The sequence below is a fragment of the Epinephelus moara genome, chromosome 17 (assembly GCF_006386435.1).
Source record: "Epinephelus moara isolate mb chromosome 17, YSFRI_EMoa_1.0, whole genome shotgun sequence".
Taxonomy (NCBI): domain Eukaryota; kingdom Metazoa; phylum Chordata; class Actinopteri; order Perciformes; family Serranidae; genus Epinephelus; species Epinephelus moara.
Genome location: NC_065522.1, coordinates 4696197 through 4715355, shown reverse-complemented (window position 1 = coordinate 4715355; position 19159 = coordinate 4696197). Strand labels below are relative to the sequence as shown.

General features: G+C 40.2%; 2 protein-coding genes across 2 annotated transcripts in view; both read left to right on the top strand.

Moving 5' to 3' along the window:
• The first annotated feature begins 5705 nt into the window (after nucleotides 1-5705).
• Nucleotides 5706-8415, top strand: LOC126404266 (zinc finger protein with KRAB and SCAN domains 8-like). Its single transcript, XM_050067358.1, has 2 exons — nucleotides 5706-5965; nucleotides 6124-8415. Exons 1-2 carry the CDS (start codon nucleotides 5794-5796, stop codon nucleotides 7158-7160), a joined length of 1209 nt encoding a protein of 402 aa, XP_049923315.1. The 5' UTR covers nucleotides 5706-5793; the 3' UTR covers nucleotides 7161-8415.
• A 3961-nt stretch (nucleotides 8416-12376) lies between these two features.
• Nucleotides 12377-19159, top strand: part of htra3b (HtrA serine peptidase 3b) — a 31208-nt gene continuing 24425 nt past the window's right edge. The window contains exon 1 of the mRNA XM_050067357.1: nucleotides 12377-13107. Within this exon, the coding sequence (XP_049923314.1) occupies nucleotides 12693-13107 (415 nt within the window). The 5' untranslated portion in view covers nucleotides 12377-12692. The remainder of the gene's footprint in view (nucleotides 13108-19159) is intronic.

The window sequence follows — 19159 nt, the reverse complement described above, 5'->3', positions numbered from 1 at the left end:
TGGGATGTCGAACCAATGGGCTGTCGAACCAATGACATGGACCCTGTCTGTCTCTGTCTCAGCATGAACCATCTGAACAAACACATCTCCGCTCTAGGTTGTAGACAAGATTTTGAATGAGCGTAGGAGCACATGTGGCTCCACTCTTTTAATGGAAATGTTCTTCAGTGATCCATACCGCACTCTCCACTCAGTCAGTCTGGAGGAATCTGTCATGAGATGGATGTTTAGCCACATATGTCACAGAGATCTGTGGTCCTTGACTGAAAAGCGGCCAAGCTGTTTCCACTTATTTATCATGAAAGTGACCATAAATGTCGAACATGTTGAATAATGACCATGAACCAGTCAAGGAGAGAAGTCCTCTAGAACGCCTGTGTTTGGCCATTAGACGTGTGAGGTCACTCTGCCAGTACTTTTGAAAGAAACCCAGGAGCAAAATGTCAACACTGTCTGCTGTCTTAGGTCAGACTGACCTGACCTCATTCACCTCTGTGTAAGATCTTGAATGACCCTGAACTGGGTGAGGTCTGAATCTGGAGCTGAGAATCTGAGTCAGAAATCATTTTCAGCCTTGGAGTCATAATTTAAATTTTACCAGTGACCACACAGACATAAAACACCTGGATATCAATTGGTGTGACTTACACTTGTTGCGGATATTATTATCTCTGATGTCCAGATATGTGATGATGTGCAGATAAATGTCCATAAATCTGCATAGAAATCATAAAAAGGACATGTCACAACTTTGCTGAGAATCAACAGGTTTTTATGTTTCCTTTTATATTAAAGTATTTCAGGCAGTACATTTACATGACATTAGAGAAAATTGATTTACTGTGTTAGTCTGACTAAAACTGGACTTTTAAAGTACATATAAATATGTTAGTCCAACTGAAATCATACCAAATTGAATTTCTCAAAGTCGGACTAAGAAACCCAGATAATGCGATTGGGAGTTGAATTACACCTGCATGTATACAGTCAGTCAGGCACAAACTGGTCGAGGTGCTCAGTGAATGCTCCACAGTTTCCACCTCAGGCTTTGACCCAGAAGTTGAAAGCATTGATGCGTAATAAAAGAAAAAGCATACAGCATGTACGAAATGTACTGAGCTATAAAGTTGCTCACCATGGTACCAGTTTGTCGCTAGTTGATCATAGCTATCTTGTTTGTCGATTGTTTGGTCTGTGATGTACAAGTCAACCAGAAATAGGTCCAGTATTAACAAGCTGAAAGGGGGCATATCACCACTTATCGTAGCGGAGTCAAACATACTTTGGTCAATAAATCAATTCCCCTCCTGTGCTTGTACTGTAGTCCAATTAAATGTCCGAGTCACGCCATAACTGTAGCTCGCCTTAACTGTGCATGTAAACGTACTGACTGATAGTTCTCTGTCTATCCATGGGCACATTGCTAACAGTACCTGCTCATAGCTAATTCCGCAGCTGTGGCTGGACTGAATTAAATTTTAGAGGGCATAGGTGAAAGGTCAAGATCACTCTGACTATTTCAATAAGGCCTTGAAAGAATTTCTTAAAATTTGGCACAAATATTCACTTAGACTTGGAAGGAACTGATCAGAGTTTGTTGGTCAAAGGTCAAGGTCACCGTGACCTTGTCAAGAAGGCTTTGAAGCAATTTCTTCAAATTTGGCAAAAAGATCCACTAGCACTCAGGTATGAACTGATTTGAATTTGGTGGTCAAGGGTCAAAGGTCAAAATCACTGTGACCTTGCATCCGTCTCATTCTTGTGAACATGATATCTCAAAAACGCATTGAGAGAATTTCTTAAAATTTTGCGCAAACATCCACTTGGACTCAATGATGACATGATTAGATTTTGGTGGTTAAGGGTCAAGGTCACTTTGACCTTGAATCCGTCTCATTCTCGAGAATGCTATATCTCAAAAATGCATTGAGGGAATTTATTCATATTTGGCACAAATGTTCACTTGGACCTAACAATAAAACTGATTAGAATTTGGTGGTCAACGGTCAAGATCACTGTGATGTTTTGTGTGTCTTATTCTCGTGAATGCGATATCACAAGTATTTCTTCAAATTTGGAAAAAAGATCCAGTAGGACTAAATGATGAACTGACTTGAATTTGGTGGTCAAAGGTCAAGATCACTGTGACCTTGCATCCGTCTCATTCTCGTAGACATGATATCTCAAAAATGCCTTGAGGGAATTTCTTCAAATTTGGCACAACTGTCCACTTGGAGGATAAACTGAGTAGAATTTGGTGGTAAAAGGTCAAGGTCATTGTGACCTCACAAAACATGTTTTTGGTCATAACTCAAGAATTTATAATTATGAATTCTTAAAGTAATTATGACAAATTTTCTAACAAATGCCTCAGAATAAAATGATGAACTGATAAAAATTATTTATATTGAAGAGCTCAAAGGTCAACTTCACTGTGACATCATAATGTTCTACAAAAACACTTTTCTGGCCATTAGTCAATGTCATATCTCAGGAACAGAAGGGGAAACATTTGGCCAGATACTGAATTGATTGGTGGCACTAATCTTGGGTGCCCACCTTGAAACTGTGCTGATTGTATTGCTCTGTGCTGTTGGGGGGACAACGTGTGAAGCATCCATGTTTTCACAGACATGGATGTAAACTGTAAGAGAAACTTGACTGGTGAGTGCAGGCATACAACTGTGAAGCGGTAATGCTACTTTTTTTATTGTATAATTATTTTAGGAATTCTACATCACTGATACTTTTCAAATTACCAGTTTAAATGTCACATATCCCCTGCAATACTCCAAAGTACCCCTAGGGGTACCCATACCCCCATATGAGAAACACTGCCCTAAAGAAATCAATCCAGTCTGAATGGGTCTACAGACAGGATTTTAGGACTCAAGGTTATTCAGGTATCAATGATACAAAGTAATCTACCAGGGGCTTGCATGTATTTGATTAACCAACTCAGCCCCTTGCATTTTTTAAACACAATTGCTGTTGTTGGTTTGAATGGTCAGTGAGCATGATAGCATTTAAAGGGTGTAATGATTTAAACTTTAAATTTTTTTTAATGTGGTTATTCCATCTTTTGATTTTTCTTTAGAGTTACTGTGTATTTTTCAATTATGACTGAATTATAATGGTATTGCTACTTTGTGATTCTTATTATGATCACCCGATGGTACACAAATACAGTATACACAAAACAGTTTGGTTTTGGCCTAAGTGCTTAATTAATGAGTCATAATGTGTCAAATAGTCAGATAAATATTACTGCTGTGCTGTCTGCATCCCCCCATGACCCTCACAAACTGTGTGTTCCTGCTGAACAAGGAGTCCTGTGTTTCCTCAAGTGACAGACCATTTCAAATAAACACACCCACGGCTGGGTGACCAACACATGTCTCTATCGACACGCCTCTTGTCTGTCCAAACAAACATGGACTGTCGTCGATCCATGAATATGAGCCGTCCACTGCTGGCCTCCCCTCTGTGACCATCAGCCTGTCAGAGGAAAGCAAGAATTAAAAACAGCCTCACATCTGTAAGTGTGTGTCGAATGGAAGGGTTCTTAGAATATATCCTATCCATCTGACAAGCAGCTTAAAGACACAGAGAGAAACATTTTTGCTAGATGAGGTCATTTTGGACGGAGGGAAATTCCACGTTTTACAACTTGAGTCTTGTTTTTGTAGTTTTGACCGTTGTTCCTGGTGGTTATGATTACACCAGCTTCATTTATCAGGGGACACCAAGACTCCTTCAGACTGCTTTACACAATAGTGCACGTGGCAGCAACACAAGTTTCAACATGTCATCTAAACCACCTTAAAGTGAGACCTTTCAAATAAGAAATTACACAATCATCCTTTTGGGATTCTAAGCAATAAAACACACCCTCACTTAACTCAATACAATCAGGGGTTCTGCTGCAACAGCCTTACTTGGTCCGTTGGTACATTTCCACAGCACTTATTCTATCAGTGCAACAACAGAGTCATGTCATACTCTCCATTCTGCTGAGGATTCTTTCTCTTTGCAAAGAAATAGTTGGGGAACATGCTTATTTGTTTTCTGATGGAGATTTGGATTTGAAGGGCAACACTAGCAGCTGCAGTAGAAAAAGTCAGAATAGTCTTTGGCGTGAATATTACCAGTCCTCCAGTGTTGATTTATTGTGCACGTGCAGCTGGATGAAAAGCTAAAGCAACGCTGCATATCTGTCTGTTCAGGGCTTTACAGCCAAACTTGACAGAGTAGGTTGTGTCGGCGAGCAGAGAAGGAATACATGAAGAGGGTGGTTGTCCTTTAAAATTTGTAAGACAAAGTTGTACAGTGTGTGTGTGTGTGTGTGTGTGTGTGTGTGTGTGTGTGTGTGTGTGACTGCATGGTCTGGTCATCTTAAATTGCCCTTACAAGGGGACAGTAATGAAAGCATGTCCTCATATCCCCAGTCTGCACCAAGAATGAATGACTTCATGTTTTGGAAAGAAAGAAAGACAGAAAGAAAAAAAAAAGCAAGTATGGAGCAGCCTGCAACCTGAACACACCACTGAGCCACCATCCACTGCTATGGCTACATATACACTTACTGCTGTTGCTAGGATTCAAAAATTTGTGTCCTGTATGCTCACTGATTAAAGTTTACAGTCTTTTAACCAATAATATTACTCAAATGGGCTACTGCTGTCAAACACTAAAGAATGTTTAGAATGTTTGTAAACAAACTGAGTGGATGACCTGAGCATCCGGAAGATTTATCAAAAGAATATCTGGAATGGGAAATTAAGGAAAATGTGTATATACTAGGGATGCATGATATTGGATTTTTGCCGATATCCACATATGTTTTTCCACCCAATTGCAGAGAACATCAAGTCTATCCTGTATGCCTTCTCTTATTGTAATGGCCCTGGTGGTAGACGTAGACATAAAATACAATGCTTTTCAGAATGTACACTGGGCAGAAAGAAAAAACTACTTTAACTTAGATTACATGTAAAACATGCCATACTTGATTTCATGTAACATTTCATGTTAAATTCATCCCATTTGAACGGGCGTGGATGATGGTCTCCGTAAGACAACCCTGTCAGTAGCCAAAACCAAGGCAAATTTGACCTATTTCAAATAATTAAAGTCATATAATTAAAGCGTCATCTTACTGGTCTGTCATATCGGCAGAGATGTTCATTTCGTTTTAAGGCTGTTATCTGCAGATACTAATGACATGCCAATATATATTATGCATCCCTATTCCCTAGTATATACTGTGTGTCAGACCATGATCCACCACCCATCTACTGGTATTAAAATCACTGGAAAGATAAACCTGGTTAAATCTTGAACAATATCTGCACAGTACATTTCCTTGTTTATGGACAATTTGAATATTAAAACAGCAAAACAACCTATCAAATAAAAATTTGCAGACTGAAATATGCATTATAGATGCTATTAAAAATATAAATATATTATATATATACATATAAGAAGAGATGACCTGAGGAACAATGACATGGGTTAAATGTAATATTCTTTCTTTATAACCTCATCTTTTTAAAATTATTATTATTTTATTTTTTATTTTTTACTAATTTAACATACGCGGGGTAGATGTAGGCCACATCCCTACTGCTTTTGAATAAAATGCCATCAGTTGAAAGCGGAACGAAAAGCTCCCGTCCTTCCACTGTCGGAACTTAACAGTGTGACACCCGGCGGAAGTAAACAACACAAACGCTAGGACGATATTGTCGTTGTAGCGCAGCTACTTATTTAATTTATAATTGAGCAACAATGTCTTCAGTTGAGTATTTGAGAGAGTTTGTGAACGAGCGGTTGACTGCTGCTGCTGAGGAAATATTTAGAGTTTTTCAGAACTCTATCGTCCAGTATGAAGAGGAGATCCACCGGCAGCGCACACTCTTGGATGTCGTTTGGAAACCCGAAATAAAGATACACAGGATAGGTGAGTTAAACTTAATTATTTTAACAACACAGAAATTCGATTTAGATATGACCCCGTTTGTTTAGATATATTCTGGTACTAGCTTGCATGTCTGCGTTTTTTTCTCTATCATCACGTATGTAACCTGACCATCATTCCGTTCTTGTATGTCCCTCCAGAGCTCCTACAGCAACATGTCTGTAAGGAGGAGGACCAGGGGCTCTGTATTCAGGAAAGGAACTCCAGTCTGGATCAGGAGGACCCAGAGTCTCCACAGATCAAAGAGGAACAGGAGGAACTGTGCATCAGTCAGGAGGGAGAGCAGCTTGTACTGAAGCAGGAGACTGATGCCTTTATGTTGACTCCTGCTCATGAGGAAAGTGACCACAGTGAGGATCTGACTCTGAACTTCAGTCCTAATAACACCCTCAGTGCAGCACAGAAAGAGTCTGTAGTCAATATAGCAGTTAAAAGTTCTGTGCGATCAGAAGCAGGAAGTGACCACCAGCTCCTTCCTCACGACACTCATGTAGCTGAGAGCCAAGATCAGGAAGGAGGCGATCATGGAGACTCAGGATCAACTACAGACGCAGAGCCAACACCACAGAAGAGACATCATGAAAGTGAAAGTCACAGTAACAATGTACAAAACCCTGCCACTTCAGAGATTGACTGTAATTCTCAGACAGCTAAAAATCTTTTCCAATGTGACACTTGTGGGAAAGCTTTTAAGTTTAAGTCCCGTTTGCAGAGACACCTGATCACACACACAGGTGAACGGCGGTCTTACTTTAAGACTTTAAAATGTGACACGTGTGGGAAAGCTTTTAACTTTCAGTCCAACTTGGACATGCACCTGAGGACTCACTCGGGTGAGAAGCCATACCTGTGCAACACCTGCGGAACAAGATTCAGTCAGAAATCCTCATTGAACATTCATATAAGGATTCATACAGGTGAGAGGCCCTATTTGTGTAATACCTGCGGGAAAAGCTTCAGTCAGATGTCAGCACTGAACACTCATAAAAGAATCCATACAGGTGAGAGACCATATACATGCAAAACTTGTGGGAAAGCTTTCAGACTTAGTAGTGATTTGACAGTCCACATGAGAATCCACACAGGGGAGAAACCATATACCTGCATAACATGTGGGAGAGCCTTCAGACTCAGTGGTGCCCTGACAGACCACATGAGAAGAGCCCACACCGGCTGAGAGGCAAGATTACATACAAGCATTTGGCCTTGTGTCTGCAAAATAATTAGGGGACAACTCAGTTGAAGCGGTTGATGGTCAAAACCTACAGGAGAGCCACACAATTGCAGGATTTTGGGAAAAACCCAAATCAAGCAGTTAAGAAACAGCTGGTCGGTGTACGCATAATGTGATTTTGCCAAGAAGGACATGCCCCTGGATCAACATCCCACATCGCGTTCCAGGAACAACATTGCAATCAACCAATCACAGCCCTCTGACATCATCATCGTGCCACTCCATTGCTTCATCAGAGCTAAGCTAGTTTTTCCAAATTGAAGTTAGTACAATTAAACAAAATCCTCAGTAATGTTGAACAAAAATCTTTAAAGCTACTGCAGTGTTAGCGAGTTAGCATAGTCAACCTAGTTAGCAAGCTAACTCGCTAACCCTTCAGTAGCATAAAAGGTTTTTGTTCAATGTTACTGAGGATTTTGGACAATTGTACTAACTTCAATTTGGAAAACTAGCTTAGCTCTAAAGAAGCACAAAGGACTTTGTAAGAGACACAGGAGCAGAACGCTGATGATGTCAGAGGGCTGTGATTGGTTGATTGCAGTGTTGGTCCAGGAACACGATGTGGGATGTTGATTTTTTTGATTGAGAAACCTACTGAGCTGTAACTCCTACAGAAATGTGTTCACCAACTGAATAAAGTACAAGTACACTTTTGCAATAGCTACAGCTCTGTAACTGCATGTTATGTCATTATCTTAATGTGAAGTTTGCCTTCGTGTGATTGTATATTCCTGTTAGCAACAGTATTTCTTTGACACAATCATAAACTCCCAAATCAAGGGCAAATGTTTTCATAATGAGCGTAATGTGGTTGTTATTAAAATTATACTGAAAGTCCCCTACGGCAGTGGTTCCCAACTGGTTCAGCCATGGGGTCCAGATTTCTCTCTAGGCATTAGTTTAGGGTCCACACAGTTTAATACACTCAGTATCATACTTGCGTTTGGCCATGTAGTAGTTTGCTGTCTCTGTCAAGTAACTGTCTGTTGGTTACGGCACTTCAAAATAAAAGTTTGGTGCCGGAAATTCACTGTACTTAAAAATAGTGTGTTTTTTACAAACTTGATATGTTTGCGAGTCATTTGCGGTCCATTCAGAATGGACCCGCGGCCCACTTTTGGACCACGACCCATCAGTTGGGAACCACTGCCCTAAGGCAAATTGTGATTTTTGATAATGTAAATAAAACTGACTTGACTTTACTTTGCGTGTTCTTTTTGTGTCAAAAGTTTGTTTATGAATCATCTCAGAATAACTTGTAGTTTAAAGTTTAATACAGGCTTAAAAAATCCAACTACCTCAAGTAGTATTTCATACTTCCTTATGAAGCCACACATTACAGCAGCTCAAGATTCAGGAGCAAAAGACAAGGAAAAATGTGACTGAGTGATAAATAAAATATAAAGATAAAAACGTGATAAAATTACAAATATAGTAAAAATGAAGTATAGAATCCATACATTATATATTATATATACATTATATATAATTTTCACCAATACAGATGGTGTATGTCCATGATTGATAGTTGCACAAGATGACTGTAATACATGCATCAGTGTTTAGTAATTTACCTCAAAAAAATATAAATATTACTACAGAGTAAGTTGTAAAATATTGCACAAGTAGGAAATTGCACAAGATTGTTGCACAGCATACATATAAAGGATATGGATAAGGATATGCACATGTAGCCCTATATGTATACAGGTCAATATTAATTATACATCTGACCAGCAGATTAAAAGGCATTTTTGTTTTACTTGATACATGACTGAAAAATAAATTATTAAAATAGCTGCTGGTTAATGCCAATTAATTTTAAAGATGTTATAGACAGCAGTTGGAGCATTAATATAACAGTAAACCACTATTTGCTATGTAAAGGTGTAGTGGAGTAATGGCGTCCCTAAGCAGAGAATGAAGTCTGTGTATGTTGTTTGAGCTTCTCTGTTTTTTGTTGTAGTAGACAGTCTGGCTGCATGTTCATGTTAGTGCATGTGCGTCCCTGTGCGTGTATCCCACTGGCTAGCTAATCACCCCTGCTCTGTACTACGCTCATATAGCGGTTACCACTGATTACACTGTCCCAACCCATGTAAAAACATAGCGCTATAGTATTAGCTGTGAGCTGTTCCGTTTGCTAGCAGCAAAACTATGTTAGCAGCAGTGCTAACACCATCAACAGCACTAAACAGTGACAACAGTGCTGACAGAGCAAACGTTGTTATCCAAGGGGGGAACCGGAGGGTGGGTGCTATGCTTGTGTGATGACACTGTCCCGATATCAGTAGTAACCACCGCAGTGCAAAGCGGTGAAAATTAGCTAGCCAATGGGATACACGCATTAACATGCGCAGCTTGCCAATACAAACCACAGAGAAGCTGGGATTACAATACACACAGAGGTAGCTTGATGTCATTCTCTGCTCAGGACACCATTACTCCGCTAAACAGCAAATAGTGGTTTGCTGCTATATTAATGCTCCAAATGTGACATACAGAACCTTTAAAGAGAAGCACGGAGACTCTGTATCAATTTCAAATACAGAGCCGACACCACAGAAGAGATCTCACAAAAGTAATAGTCACTCTAACAATGTATAACCCTACCTATTCAGGATGTTGTTAGCCTAGCTTAGCATAGAGGTGAGAGAAAAAGTTAGCCTGGCTCTGTCCAAAGTTCAAAAACACATCTACCAACTCCCCTAAAGCTCTTTATTTAAAATGTTGTATTGTTTTTTTATTTTGATTAATACATGAGGAGAAATACAAAAATGACAATTTGCGATTTGTTGGAACTGTTTCTTAATACAAAGATTCTATAAACACTGAGGCCATGTCGTCAATAAGTTCTGGGAATTTAGCAATGGAGGGGAACATTTGATTTTACAATTAAAAACAAACGTGAAACAAATCTGGCTATTTTAGAGCCAAAAAAACACAAGTTAATAAAGGACTATGGCAGGGTACTGATATTGGTGCCTAATACCTTACTTTGAGGAATATAAAGCTTTTTACCATTTTTTAAGAATTCAGATATATCAAACTACTAAATAAAGTAGTAAAATGTAAAAAAAAAAAAAAAAAAAAAAAAAGTAAAAATGATACTATGAAACACTTACTGTCTACAACAATTCCTTACTTGCCACAAGTCCTGTTACTTAATGACAGCTCCATCTTGGAACTGAAGACGTCATGACTCTGGCTATCTGGCCTTACAGCTGCCAGGTGACTAACCGCTTGTAGAAAGCCCCAACATGGCTTCGTGGCTTCTTAGATAAAACAAGCATGGAGCACTGAGCTGCCAACATACACCAAACAAAAGCAACAAATATTTTATACTGGAAACAGGTGATACTACAATAAAATCCTTAATATAACTGCTCTTGGTCTCCATAGAGTGACAAAGGAATGAGTCCTAAAACCTGGAAATGAGTTAAACACTCCTGGTTCCCTCGTCTTAAAGTCAACGAGTTTTATGAAATGGGTTTTTGGTTAGATGCCTGAAATAAGGTCTGTGGTTAACACAAGCTCAAGAGACTTTCATGTTTTGTTCTAAGACATAAAATGTGTCAGTAAATACCCCACTCATGAATTTTGAAGATTTTATGTGTCTTTAAAAAGGTGGTTGCTAACAAGTGGCTAAATGAGACATAGTGTCATCATGCTAAACACGTCTTAACAGCCTCATTGTGGTGACTATGAAGTCATACGACGGAGGTGTAGTTTATTTATAACCTAATGTGAGCTTTTTAGTTCTGGCAATTGCATTTAAGCTTTATAAATCATAAAAGTGGTGTTCATTTGTGAAGGTAATCTTGCTAAATAAAATGTGCAAAAGGGGATTTATGGTTGCGCGTAGACCCTACGAATGTAGCCTACGCAAGTCGCCTTCACCGTTGTGAGCATTTTTACTTCCACGGTGGTGTGTCTGTGTCTCTGTGCAGTTACACCTCCAAAACACTAGTCAGCGGCGGAGGTTTCTGTGAAGTGCTGCAAAGTTCAGTTGATTCAAAACACACCCAAAACACACATTAAACATGGCTTAATAGCGACAATTTCAAAAACAAGTACACAAATTGGCTTCACTACAACTCGCAGACAAACACTTGTGTTAATCTGGACACATTTTCCCTGCAAATATAACATGCTAACATTATTAGCACAAGCCTGTGGCATTTTACATTGTATTGAGAGATTTCCTCTGCTCATATGAAACCTGGATAAATCCCGAAGTATAAATCACACACAAGACTTAAAATGCTATTTTAATGGAGGCCTTACTGTCTTCACAATTTATAGTTTCTTATCTGTGAACTAAAAGTAAATACAAGCTCCGTTTTCACCATAGACTGTATAAAAATACAATGGTTTTCACTGAGGGAAATGGTGTCAGTATACAGCGACAGACAGGAGGTCTGCGTCAGACTCTAGTTGTTATGGCGTAGGCTCTACGACGTGGAGCCTACTAGCTACGGTGTCGATTCAACGCAGAACTATAAAATGCGTATCATAAGTGATGTTTGTTTGCCACAGAGCTTATCTTCTGCATTAGCCAAATCCAATGAAAAAAAAACCCCAAACTGATTAATGCACTGACATTTGTGATTATATTCCACTGCTTTAATTTGTGATCTATCAACTTACAAGTGGGGGGACTTTGAATAAGCCATTTGGACTTACTTCCTCTCCAACACTGAAATCATTTCTTCAGTGTATTTTGTATTTTATTATTTTATTGTGCAAATAAATAAACCAACCTTGTAACCCCAACCTCCATAAATAGATATCAACAGAATTGATGACAAAAAGGGAAGAATGTTGGAAGACAACATTTACAATAAATAAATTAATTAAAAATTCAAATAAAGTGGTGGGTGCACTGAGGGGACTTGTTGCACTCATGAACCAAGTGTTTCTAAAAGTTATGCCAGGGCCCTGGTCGCAGCCTCCCCTCTTACTGTCCTCAGCAGACCTGGCAGAAACAAGGGAGAATGTGACTTACAGGTCTGTTTCTGAGGTCATACACGGTAACAGAAATCCAAAGTCTGAGCTCTGTCGCCACGCCTCCTGGAGCGCAGCTACTCCCCCTATCTCCTCCTCCCTCTCTCCGGTCGGCTTCACTGTAAGAGGCGCTCATCCTCCACACTGAGTGGATGTGCACTCTGCCTGGACAAAGAAACATCCAGCCTCACTCTGCTGAATGCTCTCAACCTTCAGCTGGCTCGCTGTCGCCTCTGGACGCACAATTACGCGCGGCTACAGGATAAGCTACACTGTCCAGTTTCTAAGGATCGCTTTACTCTGATGCATTTTTCATTGTTAAGAACACATCTGCCCTACTGTCTTTCGTGTATGTGGATTTCCATCTGGACAGTCTGCAGAAAGTGATGAGCAGTGCGGAGTCAAGGACTGTGATCTCTGCGTAAACTTCTCTTTCCCTCTTTTAGTTTCTGTCCGCTCACATTAAAAATGCAAATCCTCCTGTACACAGCTGTGTTCCTTTACCTCAAGGAGTCTGCCAGCACAGAGCCAATAGACAAGTGTCCAACACGGTGCGATGTGAGTACCTGTCCGAGCCCCAGCTGCCCCAGCGGCTACGTGCCGGACCGCTGCAACTGCTGCCTGGTGTGCGCCCAGGGAGAGGGAGAGCCGTGCGGCCGCAAGGACGACCTGCCATGCGGGGACGGACTGGAGTGCAAACACCCGGCGGGCAAGCGACTCTCCAAGGGCTTCTGTCGGTGCAAGTTTAGCCACGAAGTGTGCGGCAGCGACGGGAAGACGTACGGCAACGTGTGCCAGCTGAAGGCGACCAGCAGGAAGGCGCAGCAGCAGGGACTGCCGAGCATCAGCCAGATCCAGAAGGGACCGTGTGAAGCCAGCACAGGTACGATTTACGTATTGGTGGTTTGATTTAGTAAACAAGACACACACCAGCACTGGACAAACTACTCTAATTTTCCTTTGTATGTTTTTTTTAAGTAGCCTAATACTGAACGTTCAAGGTAGAGCTACGAGGCATTTGAACTGGTTGAATACATTATCAAATTTAAGAAAATAAATGAATAAAAACAGAGGAGAAAAGCATGAATGGATTTAAAAATAAATAGTATTATAGATTATACATTTAGAATTATTTGCAATGTATTTAGCCCAAGAGACTTTGTAGGTCTTATCTAACAATAAAATCTGAAGCAAACACTTAATTATTATTGTTTTCAAATGTAGTCAATTAACAAAAAATATTATTATTATACCAATCAAAATAAAAGAAAAATGCGTTTTTTTTGCTTACCTGGGGGCTCCTAAGCTTGCAGAAACTTCTATACCTGTCAATTCCAGTTTTTTCATGCCTTGTACCAGGAAAAATGTGTGAATGAATGAGAACAAGTATGCTTTTCATTCAAATTAATTTGAGCACAACTAAGGTAAAGCCCAATCCTATATGTTGACGAAAAAAACAGCAAACCCATCTACTATTTTTTTGTGTCTGCTGTCAAAATCCAAATGCTACCTCACATAGCTCTCGGATGGTGTATGACCATCTCTTCATCGGGACTCACTAGGTTTCTCCATTTTGCATTTACATAGAGCACAACAGTGGCATTGGTTGCTGATAAGTCAGACAGTGGGGCATTAATAGATGAGAGTGACAGCCGCCTACTGGAGCACAAGCCTGTTGACTGAATTTGAACAGATCGTTACGCATTAAACATTTTAGATTTTTCCACAGTTGAATTGTAATTTGAGTAAAAAGGTAAAGATATAGTGGAGTAATAGCGTCCTGAGCAGATAATAAATTCATGCTCCCTCAGTGTGTGTTGTAATCCAAGCTCTGTGGTTTGTTGCGGTAAGGTGGTCCGGCTGCCCATGTGAATGTTAGTGCATTTGTGCATCCTATTGCTTACTTATCATTCAGCTTATTTGCACTGCACTTATATGGCAGTTACTGCTGATATTGGAACTGCATTGCCACAGAAACCCACCCTCCACTTTCCCCCTGGTTAACACCACTAGCTCTGTCAGCATTGTTGCTGTTGTTTGGAGTTGTTTATGGAGTTAGCACCATTAGCTACAAGCCCCCAACTCAGCCACTTCTACGCTGAGAACAGTGTGCAGCTAACTCACTTGCTCAGAATTTAGCATAGCACCCCTTAAAGGAGCTGTTTACATCATTCAGAGTATCTGTGATTCAGAGTTTGAACGCAGTCTGAGGTCAGTGCTGAGAACAGCAACAGTGCTAAAAGTTCTGCTATTGCGAAGACACTTCATCACCGTAAATCAGGAGGCCATTATCAGTAGTAACTGCTGTATGTGTGCAATGCAAAGTTGTGGCGATTAGCTAGCGCCATTGGCTGCTAGTCCCCAGCTCAGCCCCCTTCACATTGAGAACCGTGTGCAGCCAACTCATATGCTCTGAATTTTACCCAGCACCCTTTAAAGGAGCTGTATGCGTCATTCAGAGCATCTGTGATTCAGAGTCTGAGCCAGGATTGCCTGCACATGGCTCTCAACATGGAGGTGGCTGAGCCAGTGGCTAGCAGCTAACGGTGCTAACAGTGCAAACAGTGTTAACAATGGCAACGGTGCTGACAGTGCGCCACTGTGAGTTGAGAAGGCCACTCCCCACTGAGAACCGTGTGCAGACAACTCATATGCTCTGAATTTTGCATAGAGCCTCTTTGTATTTTTATGTTATGTTTATGTCAGATTTCTTGCCCCCATTTCTACTGTCATTTTAAGTGTTTCCAGATAAAATCCAGATGAAATTTAAGATGTTTTCTGTCACCAGAAAAAGATTAACCTTTGCCCTTTAGCAGTTTAGCTCCAAAAATATTTGTTTTACAAACTGCTATTTCTGAGACCATGAATGAACCCCAATCTGGTGTCAGTTTAGTAGAAATGTGTTTCCCACAATATCATGTTGACTCATCAAGAGAGTGTGGTCATGCCCATCACCCCCACGTCAATAAACCGCCCTGTGGTTTTTCTCTACTGTCTCCACATTAATAAGAGCCAGATTAATAATGCCTGGTCACCAGAGTAATGCTTCACAGTGCCAATAAACACTGGTTAGAGGGCAGGTGCAGGTTTAACAGCCTGTTAAAGCAGACCAGAACCAGTCATTTGGAACAGAACAGACAGTGGGAATTAACCACACCTCCTGTAAAAAGTTGTTATTCTGTCCTGCAGACGGGCTTAGAATAATTCCTCAACCCAAACACAGAGTTCATGTCCAGGCCTTGTTATGTAAACAGCGTTTGTGTCAGAGAGTGGAGCTGCTTCATGAAACCACATGAGGAGATTGTATCTCAGCTCTGGTGTGTGCTCAGACAGTTTCTCTCCTGTAAGGGGAGGGGGCTTCATCCATAAACTGAGAGTTCAAAGCAGTCCACACAGCTCTCAGACTGATGTGAGATCAGTGCTGATATGTCTGGTGCTGATAGAGGATGGATTGGTGTATTACTTAAGCTTTATCAGAGGAGAATGTGAGATCATCCCAGAGATTTCTTACTCCAGTTATTAGATTATTTGCCACACAGCACCGTGACTCAAGGGAAATGTTAGTCAGCTGGTACAACGAACCACTTTGGTTAGATTGCCAAGATCTTCTGCTCATACTTTCACTGTCCCCAGAGCAGGGGCGGATCCAGATGCTGTAAACATTCAGGGCTCACCCCAAACCTTTAGGGGTCCAGGGGCATGCTCCCCCTGGGAGATTTTTTTCCCCATTTACAGCAGCTATAAGCACTATTTTTAAGCCATTTGAGATAACACAATGCCTAAAAATCTGTACATCATGATAGTGGCTGAGGGAAAAATTGTTCTTTTAGGGCCTACATCCTATTTTGTATCTAATTCTTCTCCAACTGCCTTTATCATTCTGAATCCATAACACAACAAATATTTATGATTACAAATTTTCACTCCTGCCACCTAAAAAGAGACTCAGATGTTACTGTTTTTAAGTTACATAATATAAGTAGGGTAGGAGTTTGGTGTAAACAGCATTACTAATCTTGAAACCTTTTTGTTAAACTGTGCTGGAGTAGAGTTTATAGATGAATGTCTTGCTGACAAATGTGCTACGTTTGAATCCATGCCATGATAATCTGGGCGGCTCTTATTGCAAATCAAAGATCCACAATAATGCCAAGTAAATGCAGTCTTTAATACTCTGAACTGAAGGTTAGGCCAACAACATTTTCTCAATCATATTAGATTTCTCCAGGGAAGCTTTTATGTGTCTTAAAAAGGTGGTTGCTAACAAGTGGCAAAATGAAAGTGCTAAATCCTTAAGACTCTGATGATCAGATGCTCACAGATGCTTATTGTTCCCAGATGATGAATCCTACTGACTTTAGTAATCCTCAGAATTGTCCTCTATCGCCATCATCAGGTCAAAATGTCTGTTTTTCCAACACTTTGTTTTATGACCAAGTGCCTGCAAAACTAATGACATTCCCATCAGCCTCAACTGTACTTTATGCTCAATGCTAATTAGCAAATATTAGTAAGTTAACATACTAAACTAAGAACAGTGGGATATTAGCATTGTCACTGTTAACATGTTAGCAACCACTTATCAGTGATCATCATTTTTACATTTGCTTCACTTTGTCTTTTAATAACCTTAAACAAATGTTGAACCTTAACCTTGATCAAACTTACTTACACAACTTGTAGAAACAGCATTTTTAGTGAAATGTTATCCCGTCTATTCCCTCAGTTTGTGCATTTATAAACAAAGGACTGTAATAGTGAACATGTGATTATAAGATTGTAAGATAGGCAATCTTAGTCAGGGTCTTCATTCAATATCCTTATGTCCTGAGGGTATAAGCTCTTCCTGAGCCTCTCAGTGTTGGCCTGGTGTACCCAGTACTTTCTTCCTAACCTCAAAAAGGAGAATAGGCAGTTATCTGGGTGGCTGGGATCTTTAATGATTCTCCTGGCCTTATTTTTGCAGCGCTTGTTGTAAACATCCTTGACACAGGGTAGAGCGATGCCCAATTGTGTTCAGCTGAACGGACCAGTCTTTGCAGGGTCTTGAAGTCCTGTTGGGAGCTGTTTCTGTACCAGGCAGGCATTGTACATTTCTGCAAACAACAGATGTGTTAAATTTGTAGGTTTCACATGAAAGCAGATATGTTGAAACTTTATGTTTCAATTTACAATTTTATGCTGTGACAACGCTGTGGTTTACGCGTGGTTAGGTTTAGGCACAAAACCACTTGGTCAGGGTTAGGAAAAGATCACGTTTGGCTCAAAAAAAAAATTCGGTCACCACAAACATGGCTGGAAAATTTCACTGGTCCTGAACAGTGGTCTGCAGCTTGGTAGGCGTCTCACCTAGGTCTCACGCCAGCCACCATCCACTCCTCCTCCGAGAAACTCAACTCATATACATGTAATCTGGACTACATCACTTTAGGAATGTTGATATCATGCATGTAAAACATACAGATTAATGCATCTATAGTTTGCAGAAATGTACAATACCAACATTTTATCCTGGCGACCAGGCTGGCCAGTTTACTTCCTGGCAACTGCCCCTGAGCAAGGCACCGAACCCCTAAATGTTTGGGGTGCTGTGCTGCAGCAACCCATCATTCTGATATCTCTCCATATTGATGCATGTGCCCATGTGTGTCAATTAAGAAACAAACAATAGAATGAAAAAAAAAAAGAATTTCTGTATAATTCATTCACTCATTTTTCGTACCCACTTATCGTCGCTGTCCGATGAAAAACACGTATCTCTACTTTTGACGATTTTGATTTTCTGCAGTGCATGGAGTGTCCATAATATTCCCTAGCAACCGATATCCAAATGACCAATGGAAAGACGTCTATTACATCACCTATTCAACACATATCTCCATTGAGTGTCAGAAGTGTCCATCAAAATCGTCAAAAGTGGAGATACGTGTTTTTCATTGGACAGTGTCATTATACTGGTACAGGTTGTGGGTGTGCTGGAGCCTATCCCAGCTGTCATTGGGTGAGAGGCGGAGTACACCCTGGACAGGTCGCCAGACTATGAAGACAGACAACCATTCATGATCACATTCACACCTACAGCAAATTAAGAGTCACCAATTAACCAACACGCATGTCTTTGGATTGTGGTAGGAGGCCAAAGCACCCAGAGAAAACCCAGGCTGACAGGGGGAGAACATGCAAACTCCACAAAGAGGGATTCCAGTTGGCCTGAACCCTCTTGTTCTGAGGCAACTTGGCTGAGTCTGACCACTGCACCACCATGCTGCCCAATTTCTTTATTATGTACTTTTTAAATACATTACATTTATTTAAGTCCTGTCCAGACAAAAACAAAAACGCAAAACACCTTAAGTTTTCTCCTTAAATATGACACGTAAGGCTTAATTTCTTCTTAGCTGAGGGACTTACCTTAGTTAAGGAAAAATGTTAATTCATTTACTGTGTTGAAAGAGATTTTACAGCAGTAAAAGTTTCCATGGAGATTTTTTGCTTGGACTCACACTTGTAATGCCTGTTATCATCTCATAAAGTTGACTTACAGTTAGATAGTGGAAAAAATGGCAGAAATAAAAAAGACAAGAAAATCATATTGGCCAGAGGAGGAAAAAATTGAACTTCTGGTGGAATACAATCATAGAAAGCACAAACTGCAAAGTAAATTTGATCCCCAAACACCAGAAAACAGAAAACGATTGTCGGAAGAAACTGCAACGGAAATTAATTAAGTCAAATCTATAATGTAAACTCAAAAGTGGGTTCTCTGGTAGCAGAACAGTCTTCTTGGGTGTGTTAGTTATTTTCATTTATCACCATAAACTCAGTCGTGTTACAGTTAGGATAGAGTCAGAGGTACCTTAAAGGGCCATCGCTATAAAATAAAATTAGTTTGGTTTTCGTAGCCTTATAATTATGCTTTTATATATATATATATA